Raw genomic sequence first — 20,770 nt, 5'->3', positions numbered from 1 at the left:
TGCTGCCAGCCCTGATCTCAGCTTGTCTTCTGGTTATATCTGCATTCACACTCTCAGATACCATGCCTTAAACTTCTGTAGGATCAGTTGTCACAGAACTAAGACTAATTCTGCATTTAATGGCTTGGAAACTCCACAGAAAAGACCAAATTCCAATTGGAGGGTTAAAGTGTGAAAATCAGAGTTCTCCAGGTGCTGCATCCAAAAGCCAAATCAGTGTGTGGAAAAACAGGTCCACATTTGCTTTCTGAAAAGGCCATTCGAACAAGGTTTACTCAAGGCAAGGAAACAATTTTTATCTTGGATGTACTACCCTACTTGTAAAGCCTACTTTCGGGGGTGTGAGGAGAGACAGGTGTCCCCCCATAGGGTTTTCTCTCCTTCTGAACTTGTCCTTCCTTCTGTCTTGCCTGGATGCAGAAATAGCCCTCATTTCCATCATTTTTTTCTAATGGTATTTACCCTCTGAGTTCTTTCTCAAAATTTTTCTCCAACACGATCACATACAGTTCCTCTGTAGAGATGAGCGAGCACCAAAATGCTCGGGTGCTCGTTACTCGGAACGAAATTACCGCGATGCTCGAGGGTTCGTTTCGAGTAACGAACCCCATTGAAGTCAATGGGCGACCCGAGCATTTTTGTATTTCGCCGATGCTCGCTAAGGTTTTCATGTGTGAAAATCTGGGCAATTCAAGAAAGTGATGGGAACGACACAGCAATGGACAGGGCAGGCGAGGGGCTACATGTTGAGCTGCATCTCAAGTTCACAGGTCCCACTATTAAGCCACAATAGCGGCAAGAGTGGGCCCCCCCCCCTCCCAAAAACTTTTACTTCTGAAAAGCCCTCATTAGCAATGCATACCTTAGCTAAGCACCACACACCTCCAACAAAGCACAATCACTGCCTGCATGACACTCCACTGCCACTTCTCCTGGCTTACATGCTGCCCAACCGCCCCCCTCCCCCCCACAGCGCACACCAAAGTGTCCCTGCGCAGCCTTCAGCTGCCCTCATGCCACGCCACACTCATGTCTATTTAGAAGTGCGTCTGCCATGACGAGGAACCGCAGGCACACACTGCAGAGGGTTGGCACGGCTAGGCAGCGACCCTCTTTAAAAGGGGCGGGGCGATAGCCCACAATGCTGTACAGAAGCAATGAGAAATAGAATCCTGTGCCACCGCCATCAGGAGCTGCACACGTGGGCATAGCAATGGGGAACCTATGTGCCACACACTATTCATTCTGTCAAGGTGTCTGCATGCCCCAGTCAGACCGGGCTTTTTAATTCATAGACACAGGCAGGTACAACTCCCTATTGTGAAGTCCCTGTGGACCGACAGCATGGGTGGCTCCCTGGAACCCACCGGCGGTAAATAAAAATATCCCATTGCAGTGCCCATCACAGCTGAGGTAGTAATGTCATGTTTAATGCAGGTGGGCTTCGGCCCACACTGCATGCCCCAGTCAGACTGGGGTTCTTTACAAGTGGAAACAGATGCATTTATAATTCCCTGTGGACCCACAGCATGGGTGGGTGCCAGGAAGCCACCGGCGGTACATAGAAATATCCCATTGCATTGCCCAACACAGCTGAGGTAGTAATGTCGTGCTTAATACAGGTGGGCTTCGGCCCACACTGCATGCCCCAGTCAGACTGGGGTTCTTTACAAGTGGACAGATGTAGGTTAAACTCCGTGTGCACCTACAGCATGGGTGGCTCCATGGAACCCACCGGCGGTACATAAAAATATCCCATTGCAGTGCCCATCACAGCTGAGGTAGTAATGTCATGTTTAATGCAGGTGAGCTTCGGCCCACACTGCATGCCCCAGTCAGACTGGGGTTCTTTACAAGTGGAAACAGATGCATTTATAATTCCCTGTGGACCCACAGCATGGGTGGGTGCCAGGAAGCCACCGGCGGTACATAGAAATATCCCATTGCATTGCCCAACACAGCTGAGGTAGTAATGTCGAGCTTAATACAGGTGGGCTTCGGCCCACACTGCATGCCCCAGTCAGACTGGGGTTCTTTACAAGTGGACAGATGTAGGTTAAACTCCGTGTGCACCTACAGCATGGGTGGCTCCCTGGAACCCACCGGCGGTACATAAAAATATCCCATTGCAGTGCCCATCACAGCTGAGGTAGTAATGTCATGTTTAATGCAGGTGGGCTTCGGCCCACACTGCATGCCCCAGTCAGACTGGGGTTCTTTACAGGTGGAAACAGATGCATTTATAATTCCCTGTGGACCCACAGCATGGGTGGGTGCCAGGAAGCCACCGGCGGTACATAGAAATATCCCATTGCATTGCCCAACACAGCTGAGGTAGTAATGTCGTGCTTAATACAGGTGGGCTTCGGCCCACACTGCATGCCCCAGTCAGACTGGGGTTCTTTACAAGTGGACAGATGTAGGTTAAACTCCGTGTGCACCTACAGCATGGGTGGCTCCCTGGAACCCACCGGCGGTACATAAAAATATCCCATTGCAGTGCCCATCACAGCTGAGGTAGTAATGTCATGTTTAATGCAGGTGGGCTTCGGCCCACACTGCATGCCCCAGTCAGACTGGGGTTCTTTACAAGTGGAAACAGATGCATTTATAATTCCCTGTGGACCCACAGCATGGGTGGGTGCCAGGAAGCCACCGGCGGTACATAGAAATATCCCATTGCATTGCCCAACACAGCTGAGGTAGTAATGTCGTGCTTAATACAGGTGGGCTTCGGCCCACACTGCATGCCCCAGTCAGACTGGGGTTCTTTACAAGTGGACAGATGTAGGTTAAACTCTGTGTGCACCTACAGCATGGGTGGCTCCCTGGAACCCACCGGCGATACACAAAAATATCCCATTGCATTGCCCAACACAGTGGATGTAACATCAGCTGTAATGCAGGTGGGCTAAAAATTCATTTGATTACACTGTAGGCGAGGGCCCACAAAAATTGCTGTATCAACAGTACTAATGTACATCAAAAAAATTGGCCATGGCCAACCAAGAGGGCAGGTGAAACCCATTAATCGCTTTGGTTAATGTGGCTTAAGTGGTAACTAGGCCTGGAGGCAGCCCAGTTTAACGAAAAATTGGTTCAAGTTAAAGTTTCAACGCTTTTAAGAGCATTGAAACATATAAAAATTGTTTAGAAAAATTATATGAGTGAGCCTTGTGGCCCTAAGAAAAATTGCCCGTTCAGCGTGATTACGTGAGGTTTCAGGAGGAGGAGCAGGAGGAGGAGGAGGAATATTAGACACAGATCGATGAAGCAGAAATGTCCCCATTTGGATGGTGAGAGAGAACGTAGCTTCCATCCGCGGGTGCAGCCTACGTATTGCTTACGTATCGCTGCTGTCCGCTGGTGGAGAAGAGAAGTCTGGGGAAATCCAGGCTTTGTTCATCTTGATGAGTGTAAGCCTGTCGGCACTGTCGGTTGACAGGTGGGTACGCTTATCCGTGATGATTCCCCCAGCCACACTAAACACACTCTCTGACAAGACGCTAGCCGCAGGACAAGCAAGCACCTCCAGGGCATACAGTGCGAGTTCAGGCCACGTGTCCAGCTTCGACACCCAGTAGTTGTAGGGGGCAGAGGCGTCACGGAGGACGGTCGTGCGATCGGCTACGTACTCCCTCACCATCCTTTTACAGTGCTCCCGCCGACTCAGCCTTGACTGGGGAGCGGTGACACAGTCTTGCTGGGGAGCCATAATGCTGGCAAAGGCCTTGGATAATGTTCCCCTGCCTGCGCTGTACATGCTGCCTGATCTCTGCGCCTCCCCTGCTACCTGGCCCTCGGAACTGCGCCTTCTGCCACTAGCGCTGTCGGATGGGAAGTTTACCATCAGTTTGTCCACCAGCGCCCTGTGGTATAGCATCATTCTCGAACCCCTTTCCTCTTCGGGAATGAGAGTGCAAAGGCTCTCCTTATACCGTGGATCGAGCAGTGTGTACACCCAGTAATCCGTAGTGTCCAGAATGCGTGTAACGCGAGGGTCACGCGAAAGGCATCCTAACATGAAGTCAGCCATGTGTGCCAGGGTACCTGTACGCAACACATGGCTGTCTTCACTAGGAAGATCACTTTCAGGATCCTCCTCCTCCTCCTCTTCCTCCTCCTCAGGCCATACACGCTGAAAGGATGACAGGCAAGCAGCATGGGTACCGTCAGCAGTGGGCCAAGCTGTCTCTTCCCCCTCCTCCTCATGCTCCTCCTCCTCCTCCTCAACGCGCTGAGATATAGACAGGCGGGTGCTCTGACTATCCAGCGACATACTGTCTTCCCCCGGCTCTGTTTCCGAGCGCAAAGCGTCTGCCTTTATGCTTTGCAGGGAACTTCTCAAGATGCATAGCAGAGGAATGGTGACGCTAATGATTGCAGCATCGCCGCTCACCACCTGGGTAGACTCCTCAAATGTTCCAAGGACCTGGCAGATGGCTGCCAACCAGGGCCACTCTTCTGTAAATAATTGAGGAGGCTGACTCCCACTGCGCCGCGCAAGTTGGAGTTGGTATTCCACTATAGCTCTACGCTGCTCATAGAGTCTGGCCAACATGTGGAGCGTAGAGTTCCACTGTGTGGGCACGTCGCACAGCAGTCGGTGCACTGGCAGATTAAACCTATGTTGCAGTGTCCGCAGGGTGGCAGCGTGCGTGTGGGATTTGCGGAAATGTGCGCAGAGCTGGCGCACCTTTCCGAGCAGGTATGACAAGTGGGGGTAGCTTTTCAGAAAGCGCTGAACCACCAAATTAAAGACATGGGCCAGGCATGGCACGTGCGTGAGGCTGCCGAGCTGCAGAGCCGCCACCAGCTTACGGCCGTTGTCACACACGACCATGCCCGGTTGGAGGCTCAGCGGCGCAAGCCAGCGGTCGGTCTGCTCTGTCAGACCCTGCAGCAGTTCGTGGGCCTTGTGCCTCTTCTCTCCTAAGCTGAGTAGTTTCAGCACGGCCTGCTGACGCTTGCCCACCGATGTGCTGCCACGCCGCGTGACACCGACTGCTGGCGACGTACTGCTGACACATCTTGATTGCGAGACAGAGGTTGCGTTGGAGGAGGAGGAGGAGGAAGGTGCTTTAGTGGAGGAAGCATACACCGCCGCAGATACCACCACCGAGCTGTGGCCCGCAATTCTGGGGGTGGGTAGGACGTGAGCGGTCCCAGGCTCTGACTCTGTCCCAGCCTCCACTAAATTCACCCAATGTGCCGTCAGGGAGATATAGTGGCACTGCCCGCCTGTGCTTGTCCACGTGTCCGTTGTTACCGTGTTTCCCCGATAGTAAGACACCCCCGATTGTAAGACGTATCGGGGGTGTCAGGGGGGTCGGCCAATGTAAGCCGTACCCCGAAAGTAAGACATACCGTAGAAAAAAAAATCATTACTCACCTCCCCCGGCGTTCTGTCGCGCTCTGGCAGGATGTCGCTCGCTCCTCGTCCCCAGCGCAGCATTGCTTTCTGAATGCGGGGGCTTGAAATCCCCGCCTCCAGAAAGCTAATACACACGCCGTCAGCCAGTTACAGAATGGCTGTGATTGGCTGAAGGCGCACGTGGCTTCAGCCAATCACACTATTCAATGACATCATTGAATGGCTGTGATTGGCTGAAGGCGCACGTGGCTTCAGCCAATCACACCCATTCAATGATGTCATTGAATAGTGTGATTGGCTGAAGCCACGTGCGCCTTCAGCCAATCACAGCCATTCTGTAACTGGCTGACGGCGTGTGTATTAGCTTTCTGGAGGCGGGGATTTCAAGCCCCCGCATTCAGAAAGCAATGCTGCGCCGGGGACGAGGAGCGAGCGACATCCTGCCGGAGCGCGACAGAACGCCGGGGGAGGTGAGTAATGATTTTTTTTATTCTAAGACATACCCCGAAAGTAAGACATAGTCTGGCTTTTGGGGATAAAAAGAAAGTAAGACACTGTCTTACTTTCGGGGAAACACGGTAAGTGGACATTGGCAGTAACCGCGTTGGTGAGGGCGCGTACAATGTTGCGGGAGACGTGGTCGTGCAGGGCTGGGACGGCACATCGGGAAAAGTAGTGGCGACTGGGAATCGAGTAGCGCGGGGCAGCCGCCGCCATCATGCTTTTGAAAGCCTCCGTTTCCACAAGCCTATACGGCAGCATCTGTAGGCTGATCAATTTTGCAATGTGCACGTTTAACGCTTGAGCGTGCGGGTGCGTGGCGTCGTACTTGCGCTTGCGCTCAAACTGTGGCACTAGCGACGTCTGGACGCTGCGCTGAGAGCCATTGCTGGATGGGGCCGAGGACAGCGGAGGTGATGGTGTGGGTGCAGGCCAGGAGACGGTAGTGCCTGTGTCCTCAGAGGGGGGTTGGATCTCAGTGGCAGGTTGGGGCACAGGGGGAGAGGCAGTGGTGCAAACCGGAGGCGGTGAACAGCCTTCGTCCCACCTTGTGGGGTGCTTGGCCATCATATGCCTGCGCATGCTGTTGGTGGTGCCTCCCCAGCTGATCTTGGCGCGACAAAGGTTGCACACCACTGTTCGTCGGTCGTCAGGCGTCTCTGTGAAAAACTGCCACACCGTAGAGCACCTTGACCTGTGCAGGGTGGCATGGCGCGAGGGGGCGCTTTGGGAAACAGTTGGTGGATTATTCGGTCTGGCCCTGCCTCTACCCCTGGCCACCGCACTGGCTCGGCCTGTGCCCACACCCTCACTTGGCCCTCCGCGTCCTCGGCCGCGTCCACATCCTCTAGGCCTACCCCTCAGCATGCTGTATTACCAGTGATTTGATTTCCCAGGCAGGAAAGAAATTGGCGCAAGGCTGCACTCAACCGTAGCTGGTTGCGTCTGATTTTTTTACGTTCTCCACGCAGCACACACGTACACGGAGACCTTAGGACTGACACAGGCAGGCCAAATATAATTAATTGAATTCGCTTTTTTGCAAAGGGAGGGCCCCACTGCGGATATTCAATGAACAATACGTTTAATAACTGTGGTGTGACCCTGAAAAAGTGTCACACAACTTTAGTGTAGCAGAGTTATTAACTCTGGCAGAGCAGGTATTTGCCAGTCAGGAAAGACAATGGCGCAAGCCTGCAGTAAACCGTAGCTGGTTGCGTTTGATTTTTGTACCTTCTCCACGCAGCACACACGTACACGGAGACCTTAGGACTGACACAGGCAGGCCAAATATAATTAATTCGCTTTTTTGCAAAGGGAGGGCCCCACTGCGGATATTCAATGAACAATAACTGTGTTGTGGCCCTGCCTACACAATTCTTTCCCTGTAGTATCAATGGAGGGTGCAATGCTCTGCACAGACGATTTTTTGAAAAAAAAAAATATGTAACACTGCTAACAGCAGCCAGCACAGTACTGCACACGGTTAAATTTGGCCCTAGAAAGGACCGTTGAGGTTCTTGAAGGCTACACTCACTCCTAACACTCTCCCTGCCTAAGCACCACTTCTGTCCCTAATACCGGGTGCAATGCTCTGCACTGCCGATTTTGAGAAGAAAAAAAAAAAATTTCCACTGCTAACAGCAGCCTGCACACACGTAGATGTGGCCCTAAGAAGGACCGTTGGGGTTCTTGAAGGCTACACTCACTCCTAACACTCTCCCTGCCTAAGCACCACTTCTGTCCCTAATACCGGGTGCAATGCTCTGCACTGCCGATTTTGAGAAAAAAAAAAAAAAATTTCCACTGCTAACAGCAGCCTGCACACACGTAGATGTGGCCCTAAGAAGGACCGTTGGGGTTCTTGAAGCCTACACTCACTACAAACACTCTCCCTACAGCAACTCCAATAGAACAGCACTTTCCCTCACTAACTCACACGGCATCTGAGCCGAGCCGCGGGAGGGGCCGACTTTTATACTCGGGTGACATCTGATCTTTCCAGCCACTCACAGCAGGGGGGTGGTATAGGGCTTGAACGTCACAGGGGGAAGTTGTAATGCCTTCCCTGTCTTTCAATTGGCCAGAAAAGCGCGCTAACGTCTCAGAGAGGAAACTGAAAGTAACCGGAACACCGCGTGGTACTCGTCTCGAGTAACGAGCATCCCGAACACCGTAATATTCGCACGAATATCAAGCTCGGACGAGTACGTTCGCTCATCTCTATTCCTCTGTACACACTTCCTACATACCTTTGGGACCTCAATTTGGTATTGGATGCTCTCAAGTCTTCCACCTCTAATCCTTTTAGGAATATCTCCTTGCAACTCATTTCTTGGTAGATGGCCTTGTAGGTTATGATAACCTCAATCCAAAGGGTCTCTAAGTTAGTGGCTCCTTCTTGCTTTTCTACCTTCCTGATTCTTCATCAGGGCAAGGGATTTTACCCCCAATGCCATCTCATCTTACTGAAGTTGTTTCCGGCTTCCTTTCTTTTAACAAAGAAATTCTATTGCCATCCTTTAGTTTCTCTCCGTCCCATCCCACGGAGGTGTCATTACATAAACTGTACGTCATGAGTGCCATTTGTCTGCATTTGGTAGCCACATCTTCCTTCATGCGATCGGACTCTTTCTGTCTGGACGGTTGACGAGGGGGGTTTCCAGATTCAAATGTGACCATATGTCACATTACCTCAGCCTTTCTAGAGCTTACCGACTGAAGGGTCAAGATTCACCCTTCAGGATTATATCTGCATTTACCCATTCACTGGGTAACGTGAGCAGTGCAGCACCAGGCCTTGGCCCCTCAGCTTTGCAGAGCTGCCACCAGTTCTTCTGTCTACATCTTTGCATAAGCAGATGTGAGTCTTGGTCATAAGGCTTTGCAGGCAGCTGGGGCTCAGCATTCCGCCTGAAAATTCTCATTCTATTTCCCACTCCAGGGACTGCTTTAGGACATTCCATAATCTTAAATCCCCTAACAAAGCAACTGAGAAAAGAGGATTTTTGTCTTATTGTAATATACTTTCTTGTAGTCTTTTTTTCTTTCTTGTTATTATGCGCTTCTCTGTTGTAGCATGTTCTGTTTTTTTTTTAAGCTTGTGCTTCTACTACTGACATACAGACTATTTAGTCAAGTGCCTGTGTCCCCAGTGAATATCATTAGAAAGGGATTATACTGTTAGAGCTAATGCCCACGTATGGATTTCTGCCGCGTTTTACGCAGCTGAAATCCATGGCGTATTCCCGCAGTTATTAGGTTCTATTGAACCTTATAGCTTTCCGCATTTCAATGGTCACGCTGCGGAATTCCGCAGCATGAAAGAAATTACGGCATGCTCTGATTGCTGCCGGAAAACACATGGACGGCTTTCATTGTAGTCAATGGAATCTGTCTATTACGTGATACTTCCGCTGTGAGAACAGTGGAAGTATCACGTGATTACACATCACCACCCACTGTTGATGCGGTATGCACTGTACTGAGCATATGCACCGGCACGCCGAACAGGACTCGTGCGGCGGATCCAGAGAGGTGAGTATGGGGTCTATAGGCTGTGATAATCTGCTGGCAGAGTCCGACACGGTCATGGGCATGAGGCCTTAGGCAAAAATCCTTTTATTTACCTTGAGCTTGCTGATCTACCATAAGGTTTTAGAACTTGTTTATGCTGATTTTGTTTTGACCAACTCCAGAATCACAGATTGCAATAAGATTATTTAAAGTTTTTACTTTTATCATTATATTTTGTATTAACTTCAAATAAATAGAATTGCTTTTCCCCACTTCTACCCTAAATGATAAAGTGCATGTAACTGTCAGTGAGTGTGTGAGATGCACATCACCTTATAGCAGTGATTCTCCATTGAGCATTAACTAGAATAATGATGACACATACTGATACATGGACCTATGAAGATGGAGGCTTCACCACAGAACAGGGAAACTGCAAAATAATAACTTGTGGCCAAACATCATGATTTACTGCTACTCACCGTACGGTCTTCTGTTAGATTGTGATCTGTTACTTATTTAATAAATGCTATGTGATGTATAATTTGCTATGAAATGTTTATATAAAAATGTTAAAAATATCTATATAAATTAGTTATTTCAATAAGAGATGGTAAAATCAACTTTTTTCTTGGCAGATGACAGTATTAGGAGCTCAAAGGAGCATCTGATGTTTATTGATTGTAAAGCAGAGGGTTGTGAAGATACATGTGAAGAGCCTGCCATTATCCCAGTTATCCCCTCAGCCCATCACAGCAAAGATCCATCATCTGATCCTCATATACAGGTCCCATCTTCTGATTCATCACAGACTGATGAGCAGAAGAAAAGTCACAAAAGGGGAAGACATCAAAGAGCCCACACAAGTGAAAAGCCATTTCCATGTTCAGAATGTGGGAAATGTTTTGTAGTGAAAACAAAGCTTGTTCAACATTTGAGAACTCACACAAGAGAGAAGCCATTTTCATGTTCAGAATGTGGGAAATGTTTTTTAGCGAAATCACATCTTGTTCAACATTTGAGATCTCACACAGGAGAGAAGCCATTTTCATGTTCAGAATGTGGGAAATGTTTTGGAGTTAAATCAAATCTTGTCCGACATCAGGGAAGTCACACAGGGAGGAATACATTTCCAGGTTCAAAGTTTGGAAAATATTTTAGAGATAAATCAAGTGTTGTCCAACATCAGAGAAGTCAAACAGGAGAGAAGCCATTTTCATGTTCAGAATGTGGGAAATGTTTTGGAGATAAATCATCACTTGTTGGACATCAAAGAATTCACATAGGGAGGAAGACCTTTGCATGTTCAGAATGTGGTAAATGTTTTAGAGATGCATCAAGAGTAGCCGAACATCAGAGAAGTCACACAGGTGCGAAGCCATTTTCATGTTCAGAATGTGGGAAATGTTTTGGACATAAATCAAATCTTCTCCAACATCAGAGAAGTCACACAGGGAGGAACACATTTCCATGTTCAGAATGTGGAAAATGTTTTGTAAGAAAATCATATCTTGTTGAACATTTGAGATCTCACACAGGAGAGAAGACCTTTTCATGTTCAGAATGTGGGAAATGTTTTGTAGCAAAATCATTACTTGTTCAACATTTGAAATCTCACACAGGAGAGAAGCCATTTACATGTTCAGAATGTGGGAAATGTTTTTCAAGGAAATCAAATCTTGTTGAACATTTGAGATCTCATACAGGAGAGAAGCCATTTTCATGTTCAGAATGTGGGAAATGTTTTGGACATAAATCAAATCTTCTGCAACATCAGAGAAGTCACACAGGGATGATGAATACATGTTCAGAATGTAGGAAATGCTTTGGAGGTAAATCAGCACTTCTACGACATCAGAGATCTCACACAGGAGAGAAGCCATTTACATGTTCAGAATGTGGGAAATGTTTTTCAACGAAATCATATCTTGTTCAACATTTGAGATCTCACACAGGAGAGAAGCCTTTTTCATGTTTAGAATGTGGGAAATGTTTTGTAGGGAAAACAAGGCTTGTTCAACATTTGAGAACTCACACAGGAGAGAAGCCCTTTTCATGTTCAGAATGTGGGAAATGTTTTGCAAGAAAATCATATCTTGTTCAACATTTGAGAACTCACACAGGAGAGAAGCCATTTTCATATTCAGAATGTAGGAAATGCTTTGGAGATAAATCAGCACTTCTACGACATCAGAGAAGTCACACAGAGAGGAATACACTTCCATGTTCAGAATGTGGGAAATGTTTTGTAGCAAAATCATTACTTGTTCAACATTTGAGAACTCACACAGGAGAGAAGCCATTTACATGTTCAGAATGTGGGAAATGTTTTTCAACCAATTCACATCTTGTTCAACATTTGAGATCTCACACAGGAGAGAAGCCATTTTCATGTTCAGAATGTGGGAAATGTTTTGTAGCGAAAGCAAAGCTTGTTCAACATTTGAGATCTCACACAGGAGAGAAGCCCTTTTCATGTTCAGAATGTGGGAAATGTTTTGTAGCAAAATCATTACTTGTTCAACATTTGAAATCTCACACAGGAGAGAAGCCATTTACATGTTCAGAATGTGGAAAATGTTTTGGATATAAACAAAACCTTGTCAGACATCAGAGAAATCACACAGGGGAGAAGCCATTTTCTTGTTTATAATGTGAGAAATGTTTTGGAATGAAATCACATCTTCTCCATCACACAGACAAGAAGACCTTTTCATGTTTAGAATCTGGGAAATGTTTTGGAGATAAATCAACACTTGTTGGACATCAGAGTAGTCACACAGACAAGAAGACCTTTTCATGTTCAGAATGCGGGAAATGTTTTGGAGATAAATCAAATCTTCTCCGACATCAGAGAAGACACACAGGGAGAAATACTTTTCCATGTTCAGACTGTGGGAAAGTTTTTGCAGCGGAATCATTTCTTGTTCAACATCAGAAAGTTCACACAGGAAGGAAGATGTTTCCATGTTCAGAATGTGGGAAATGCTATAGATATAGATCACTACTTATCCAACATGAGAGAGAAGCCATTTTCATGTTCAGAATGTGGGAAATGCTTTTCTTTGAAATCACAACTTGTTAGGCATCAGAGAATTCACACAGGGGAGAAGCCATTTCCGTGTTCAGAATGTGGGAAATGCTTTTGTACGAAATCAAGTTTTATCAAACATTATAGAAGTCACACAAAAGAGAAGCCATTTTCATGTTCAGAATGTGGGAAATGCTTTTCTTGGAAATTAAATCTTGTATTACACCAGAGAATTCATACAGGAGAGAAGCCATTTTCATGTTCAGAATGTGGGAAATGCTTTTCTGAGAAATCATATCTTGTATTACATCAGAGAACTCACACAGGAGAGAAGCCGGTTTCATGTTCAGAATGTGGGAAATGTTTTAGATATAAACAACAACTTGCCATACATCAGAGAAGTCACACAGGGGATCATCCATTTTCATGTTCAGAATGTGGGAAATGCTTTAATTCGAAATCAAGTCTTGTATTACATCAGAGACTTCACACAGGAGAGAAGCCATTTTCATGTTCAGAATGTGGGAAATGTTTTAGATATAAAGAAAAACTTGCCATACATCAGAGAAGTCACACAGGATAGAAGCCATTTTCATGTTCAGAATGTGGGAAATGTTTTAGCATAAAATCGAACATCAAAGAACTCAGAAGTAGCCATTTTGTTTTAAACTCATTTTAATGTAAAAGGCACAAGAAAAAAACTGTTACAGTCAAAGTAATGTTATGTGTGATACTAGAGAAGGAAAAAGTACTATAGATCCTTGCAGTAAAAAGCTTTTCAGTCAATTTCTTTAAATAAAAGCTGCACATGTTAATGCACAAAAAATGTGATTGTCATTTATCTTACACAATGCTTTCCAGTTTTCTAAAGTTATTAAATGCAAATTTGATTTTGATCGAGCACGGACTGCTAAAAGATGTGCCTTTATTTTATTTCCATTTTCAGATTTAAAAAACAAACTTTTTTTTCTTTTGTCAATTCCAAGAGCCATAATATTAATTATTCTTTGTTGACATGCTTATAGACAGGCTTGTGTTTTGCAGGGTATAGGTATTTATAATGGCACCACTTTAGGTTAAGCATAATGTGTTGTTTAACTTTTATATAAAATAAAATATATGTAATATATATATATTTAATTTTTTTTTTTACTTTATGACATTCACCGCATAGAATAGGTGGCATGTTAAATTCTTTGGATCCATATGATTATAATGATACTGAATCTATACGTTTTTTTATGTGTTGCCCCCTTTGCACAACACTTTAAGAAAAGAAAAGAAAAGAAAAGAAAACTGTATTTGCATTGCTGCATCCAAGACAAATAAGATGTTTTATTCTTCTACCAACAGAGCTGTTTGAGGTTTTGTTTTTTTGTGAGACAAAGCTGGGTAATCTGCTATAGTGGGGTTTATATATTGCAGCCCCGGCCACTACAGGGTGCCAATTACTCATGTTAGGATGGTGAAGTTGGTCTGGTCCACATCCATCAGGTTGCAGTCATCATGCCTGAGATACGTAGTTGGTGTATGGGTATGTATATATTGCTCTTGCCATTGCCTCTGCCGTGTCTACTGTTATTTCCACCCAGGGACAACTGAGTGGCCCTTGTACAAGATGCATCACACCAATCACCCCGCTTTAGGCAGGAGTTTCCTCTCTTCTGGCTGATAGGGCTAGATTTACCCTTTTCCCTCTTGGTTGTGTTTGGTGGTGGTATTTGTGTTCTACGTGGGACTTACTGGTGTTTTTTCATCCAGTGTGGACATTGCGTTGTGTCCATGATGGGTGTGGTGTGTTAACGCTCTGCACAGACTAATAATATTATTATTCTAGCGAAGCTCTATAAGGTATTTTTTCCATGACAAGTTGCAGATTCTACTGGTATCATTTTTTGTTTTTTTTTATTGCTTTTATCTTGTGTTTTCTTGGAAGGCAGATTATTGAAAAACTGCAATTCTGACACTGGCTCTTTTTTACAAAATAATCATTCACCGTGAGGAATAAATGAATAGTATATTTTTGTAGTTTGGCCGATTATAAATGTGGTGATGTCAATTATCTGATTTTTTTTTTCACATTTATATATAATGGGGTTTAGTGTGGATATTTTTAAAGTTAGACTTTAACTCTTTCTTTGCATTTTTTGTTGTCCTTCAAGGGGACTTACCTCCTCAGTGACCAGATTTAATGGTTCAGTTTGCATTGATGAGGTTCAATCGCATGTGCTGATCTGGTATGACGTAATTGGATGTCAAGGGAGAAGCATCTTCCTTCTGTTACAGCAATGATAGGCAGGCTAAGCTGTCTATTGTCTTAACCCCTTAGTGATGAAGACTGTTTGCGCCTAAGGCCTCCCTCACACAGGGTGTTTGCAGAAACGCAGCGTTTTGCAACGCTATGTTTACTGCAGATCCCGCCCCGTTTCAGCAGCGCTGGCATACTTTATGCTGAAAACGCAGCCAAGAATGCTGAAAAGAAAAAAGAAAGTAATACTCACCTAGCCGCTGCAGTCCGGGTCGCGGACGCTGGTCTCTGCCGCTGATCCGGGCTTCCTCTGCACTCCCAAGTCTATTGCCGGAGGCCAGGTTTGAGAACCCGGCCTCCGGCAATAGAGTGCTGTGATTGGTTGTCGGTGCTTGCTCGATGCCCAATCACAGCCCTTCATTGACTGTCTCAGCCAATCAGAGCTTGCCGGCGCTGATTGGCTGAGACAGTCAATGAAGGGCTGTGATTGGGCATCGAGCGTGCCGATAACCAATCACAGCACTCTATTGCCGGAGGCGGGGTTCTCAAACCTGCCCTCCAGCAATAGACTTGGGAGTGTTGGAGAAGCCCGTATCAGCAGCAGAGACCAGCGGCCGCGACCCGGACTGCAGCGGCTAGGTGAGTATTAACTTTCTTTTTTTCTCTCTACCTAGCTGGGGCAGATTTTCGGGGTAGGGCTTCTATTGCAAGCCCTCACCCCGAAAATCGGCGAGCGGTTAATGCTGCCAAAAACGCGGCACCAAGTGTTGCCGCGTTTTCAGCAGTGCTGAAACCGATGCCCATTCATTTTAATGGGCGACGCAGGGCTGAAAACGCCCCAAAATAGAACATGCATCGCTGTCAAAGCGCAGCGTTGGAAGGTGCTGCATTTTCAGCCCTGTGTGAGCAGCCCCATTAAAATGAATGGGAGTGTTGTCCAGCGTTTAGCACTGGGCTGAAAAGGCAGCGCTAAACGCTGTATAAAACGCCCTGTGTGAGGGAGGCCTTAGTAACGGAGCCAAATTTTGGAAATCTGACATGCGTCGTTCAACGTAGCATAACTCCGTAAAGGCTTTACATATTCAAGTGATTCTGACATTGTTTTTTTGCCACATGCTGTACTTCATTTTGGTTGTAAAAAGAGACCGATATAATTAGTGTATATTTATTAAAAGTACCAATATTGGAAAAATTTTGAAAAAATTGTCATTTTTTTCACATTTTCAACCGTAGTATCTCAAATATGTTCAAACATACTGTACAAATTTTTGATAAGATATAGATTTCCATCTGTTTACTTTATTCTGAATGCACACTTGAAAAACTTTTTTTTTTTTTTTAACCATTTAGAGGACGTACAAATTTAACATTACTTTTCAGCATTTTGAGGAGCACTTTGTTTTCCTGCACCAAGCCAAGTTTGCAAAGGCTCATGAGTGTCAGAATAATAGATACCCCCCCAAATGACCCCATTTTAAAAACGACACCCCTTAATGTATTCACTGAGGGGTGTCATGAGTATTTTGACCCCACCAGTTTTTTTCAGGAATTAATTTAATTTAGAGGAGAAAAAAAAAAATTTCATATTTTTGCAAATATGTCATTTTAAAGACATATTTTTTTCCTATAGTGCCCATGAAAATGAGGATTTACACCCCAAAATGGATACCCCTTTTTCTCCCGTGTTCAGAAACATACCCATTGTGGCCCTAATCTTATGTCTTGATGCACAACGGGGCCCAAAACGAAAGGAGTAGTCGGTGGTTTTCAGAACATAAATTTAGCTTGAAGGCGTTTTAGGCCCCATAGCACTTTTGTAGAGCTCTTGAGCGGCCAAAACCAAAGAGAACCCCCACAAGTGACCCCATTTTGAAAACTAGACCCCTTAACGAATTTATCTAGGGGTGTACTGCCCATTTTGACCCCACAGGTTTTGAATGAATTCAAGCAAAGCAAAAGGAAAATAATGTGATTTTCATTTTTTTGGCAATTCTGTAATTTTAAAAACTGCTTTTTTTGTACAGTACACACATGAATGAAGACTTGCACCACAAAATAGATACCCCTGTTTGTCCCGTGTTCAGAGACATACCCATTGTGGCCCTAATCTTTTGTCTGGATGCACAACGGGGCCCAAAATGAAAGGAGTAGTCGGTGGCTTTCAGAACAGAAATTTAGCATGAAGGTGATTTAGGCCCCATTGCCCACTTGTAGAACCCTTGAGCGGCCAAAACAACAGAGAACCCCCACAAATGACCCCATTTTGAAAACTAGACCCCCTAACGAATTCATCTAGGGGTGTACTGTGTATTTTTACACTACAATTTTTGAATAAATCTAAGCAAAGCAGTAGGAAAAAATTACAATTTTCATTTTTTGGCAGTTGTATCAATTTAAAAACTGGGTTTTTTTTGTGCAGCACACATAGGAATGAAGACTTTCACCCCAAAATGGATACCCCTGTTTGTCCCGTGTTCAGAACCATACCCCTAGTGGCCCTAATCTACTTAAAGGACACATGGCTAGGCCTATAATGGAAGGAGCACCCGTTGGATTTCAGGGTACAACGGAATAAATTCCAGGCCCCCTTGCCCACTTGTAGAGCCATTGAGCGTCCAAAACGATAAAGAACCCCCACAAAGGACCCCATTTTAAAAACTAGACCCCTTAACGAATTCATCTAGGGGTGTACTGCGTATATTGACCCCACAGTATTTGAATAAATCTAAGCAAAGCAGAAGGAAAAAATTACGATTTTCATTTTTTTGGCAATTTTGTCAATTTAAAAACTGTTTTTTTGTACAGTGTACATAGGAATGAAGACGTTCACCCCAAAATGGATACCCTGGTTTGTCCCGTGTTCAAAAACATACCCATTGTGGCCCTAATCTACTTACAGGAAACATCGCAAGGCCTATAATGGAGGCAACACCCATTGGATTGCAGGGTACAACTGAATAAATTCCAGGCCCCATTGCCCACTTGTACGGAATAAAAATTGACACGTTAACCCCCCCCACACACTCTGCGCCCCTTTCGGCGTTCCCCAAATCTTAGATAAAAGTAATAATGTGAACTGTATAGTATTTCCAAAGACAGGGGAAATTGCAGAGGCTGGTTGGGATGGGTACATGGGGCAATAAAACCGTGTATCCTCCCTCCTCTCATGCTTTTTGGGGGTATTTAGTGACCTCAGTAGCGGGTATAGGGTGTAAAAAGTGGCGCTCTGTGAGTCTCCGTAATCTTGCGCAGGTGCAGCGGTCTCACACAGAAGGCGCTCAACAAGCTGCTCCTGTAACTGCAAGAAGGCGAACGTTCCCGGGGCTTCTTGTAAATTACGTATTACAGGTAGCGGTCTGAATAATGACGGGCTCACGCAGCCGTAGGCGGAATCCGCTTGCGGAGGCCCGCTGTGGATCTGTGAGCCCGGCTGTGACCCTGCGTACGGCCATTTAATGTACTGCGCATAACTGCCTACTCACACAGGCAGTCATGCGCAGTATATACTTTTTTTTGTATTTCCCGCACCGTCGCTTAGCGATGATGCGGGTACCTGCAGCCGGTATACAAGGTAGTTTCATATGGGCTGCGGGTATATCCGTGACCATGGAGCACAATGGGCTCTATGTTGCGGATATCCGCAGTAAAATAGAACCTGCTGCGTTCTGTTTTCTGCGAATGGATTACACAATTCCAACCCACTAATGTGAGCGGAATTGTGTAATCCAATGCGATTGATCTGCGTATTACCGCATCGATGAGGGAAGATGAACCTTCACCTTTTTTTTACTTTTACGTGATCGCCATTATCCATTGGATAATGGCGAACACGTGATCAGGAACCGCTCACCGCGGCCTCCCGTGAAATCTCCAGGCTCTCGGCTAAGTTTTGTAGCCAGGAGCAGGGAGATTTTAAATTACCACAGCTTTTGCGCATGCGCCTGCCATTTTGGCGACATGCGCGTGCGCAGAAGCTTGGGTAAGGTCCACGGATAAATCTGCGGGCCTTAGGTACGTCATTTCATCCTCCCTCACAGATATGATCCCTGGGGGGAGATGAAACGCAAGCTTTTTTAACTTTTTTTAAACTTTTTTTTTTTAACTTTTTACACCTTTTTTTTTTACTATACATGATCACTGTCATCCATTGGATGACAGTGATCATGTCCCCAGTGACTTCCCTCTGCTCCTGGCTACACATGGCAGCCAGGAGCAGAGGGATTTTGAATTTCCCAGGGCTCGAGCCCCTCTGTGCACGCGCCCGATGTCAATCATCGGGTGCGCATGCGCAGAAGGGGACTCCGGTCCCAGAAGACCGGGACACCGCTGAGGACCGGGGGTGAGTATTTTCACCTCTCCTCATGGATCCATTCCATGAGGGGAGGTGAAACTTAACTTTTTTTTAACCTTTTAAACTTTTTTACGATCGCCGCTATCCAATGGATAGCGGCGATCGCGGGCCCAGGGACCGCTCACAGTGGTCCCCGGTAACACCTCCTGGTTCCTGGCTACCTTCAGGAGCCGGGAGCCAGGAAATTTTAAATTTGCCGGCGGCTCCCGGGCTTCTGCGCATGCGCGTGACGTCATCGTCTGGCGCGCATGCGCAGAAGGCCGGCGGCGGGTCCTGGAGGACCCGATCTTCGGGGGACACAGCGGACAAGCCGGGTGAGTATTTTCAGCTCCCCTGATGGATCCGATCCATCAGGGCAGCTGAATATCTACTTTTTTACACTGTTTTATTTACTTTTTTGCGATCGGCGCTATCCGGTACCGGGAGGGAGTGCCCGCATCCTGGTATGACAGCTCCATGCTGTCGGCTACCTGCGGGCACAGACAGCATGGAGCTGTCACGTCCTCATGCAAGTGGGCATTAATCCTAAGAGGATGCATAAAAATACGTCCTCTAGGATTAAAGCCCACTTTCTGAGGACATAGTTTCCCGATGGGGCAGTCGTTAAGGCGTTAATCAGCCTATCACTATCTCTCTTAGGTATTTATTTAGCAACTCTCAGTCCAGAATTCTGGTAATACATTTGTTTGCTGGCTGTACTCAGTGGTTAGGGGTTTTTTTTGCCATGGAGCTTCTGAGTGTTTCTTTTGTGTCTTCCATTTATGGACTTCAGACTGCTGCTGTCTATTGTTGCTCGCATACTCTGACTTTGTCTTGTTTGTTTGTCTTTTCTGCCCTGCTCCATCTTCCTCTTTTCACTTTCTTCATTTTTCACCTAGGGACATAGAGGTAATTTATGTTTAATAAATTTTTTATTAAATCTTTTGTATACATTGTGCACACAAATAAAGAAGAACACAACAAATAGCTGGTCTCGCAGGACCGCGACAATAACCCAACATTAGAGAATTGAAAAGATATGGCAGCATTCAAGGTGTATATTAAGTAAAAAATCTATTTAATCTCCCATTGTAACAAACGCGACGTTTCGATCCTATCTCGGATCTTTGTCAAGCTTGACAAAGATCCGAGATAGGATCGAAAGGTCGCGTTTGTTACCATGGGAGAATAAAGAGTTTTTTTTACTTAATATGCACCTGGAATGCTGCCATATCTTTTCAATTCTCTGATATTTCCTACGGAAGTGGTCCAATCCGTGTTTGGCTGGTGCATTCCCTGCAAGGATCTAACCACAGGTCTGGGACTACTTATCTGGGCTGCTGGCAACCTGCTTTATATATTAATAGAGAAAAAGAGGGGGGGGGGGGGATCATACCAAACAGGGCAGTTGTAGTGCTTGCTGCATATCTGCCAAGTACTACCCTGATAAATTATAGTTGCCTATCACTCATTGGCGGACTGAAACCACCGAAGCGGCAGGCCCCTATACTAATATCTTGTCAGCTTTTACAACTCCTGAATTACTGGACAAAAAAATAAAAAACACACTAAAACTAAAAACTAATAGGTTCTTAAACCAAAAGAAGGAAAAAACGAGTAAAGAGGACATTAATTAGTAAATGAAAGAGACCCTCTAGCGACTATCGAGGTAGGTCCGCTCGGAACCCAGATGCGGGTTGTCCAGCAGGCGGCCTCACTCCCCTGCCTCCTAGGGAACCTGAATAGACTCCCCCCCCCCCCCCCCTCCTC

General features: G+C 45.9%; 1 protein-coding gene across 1 annotated transcript; it reads left to right on the top strand.

The window, feature by feature from the left end:
• The first annotated feature begins 12,042 nt into the window (after window positions 1-12,042).
• On the top strand, window positions 12,043-13,408 carry LOC136629207 (oocyte zinc finger protein XlCOF22-like). The gene has a single exon (XM_066605386.1). The coding sequence runs from the start codon at window positions 12,409-12,411 to the stop codon at window positions 13,003-13,005; it is 597 nt and encodes a 198-aa protein (XP_066461483.1). The 5' UTR covers window positions 12,043-12,408; the 3' UTR covers window positions 13,006-13,408.
• Window positions 13,409-20,770: the final 7,362 nt, after the last annotated feature.

Source organism: Eleutherodactylus coqui, chromosome 5 (genome assembly GCF_035609145.1).
Source record: "Eleutherodactylus coqui strain aEleCoq1 chromosome 5, aEleCoq1.hap1, whole genome shotgun sequence".
NCBI classification, from domain to species: domain Eukaryota; kingdom Metazoa; phylum Chordata; class Amphibia; order Anura; family Eleutherodactylidae; genus Eleutherodactylus; species Eleutherodactylus coqui.
Note: the sequence above shows the minus strand (reverse complement) of the source record. Positions and strands in the feature narration are given on the sequence as shown.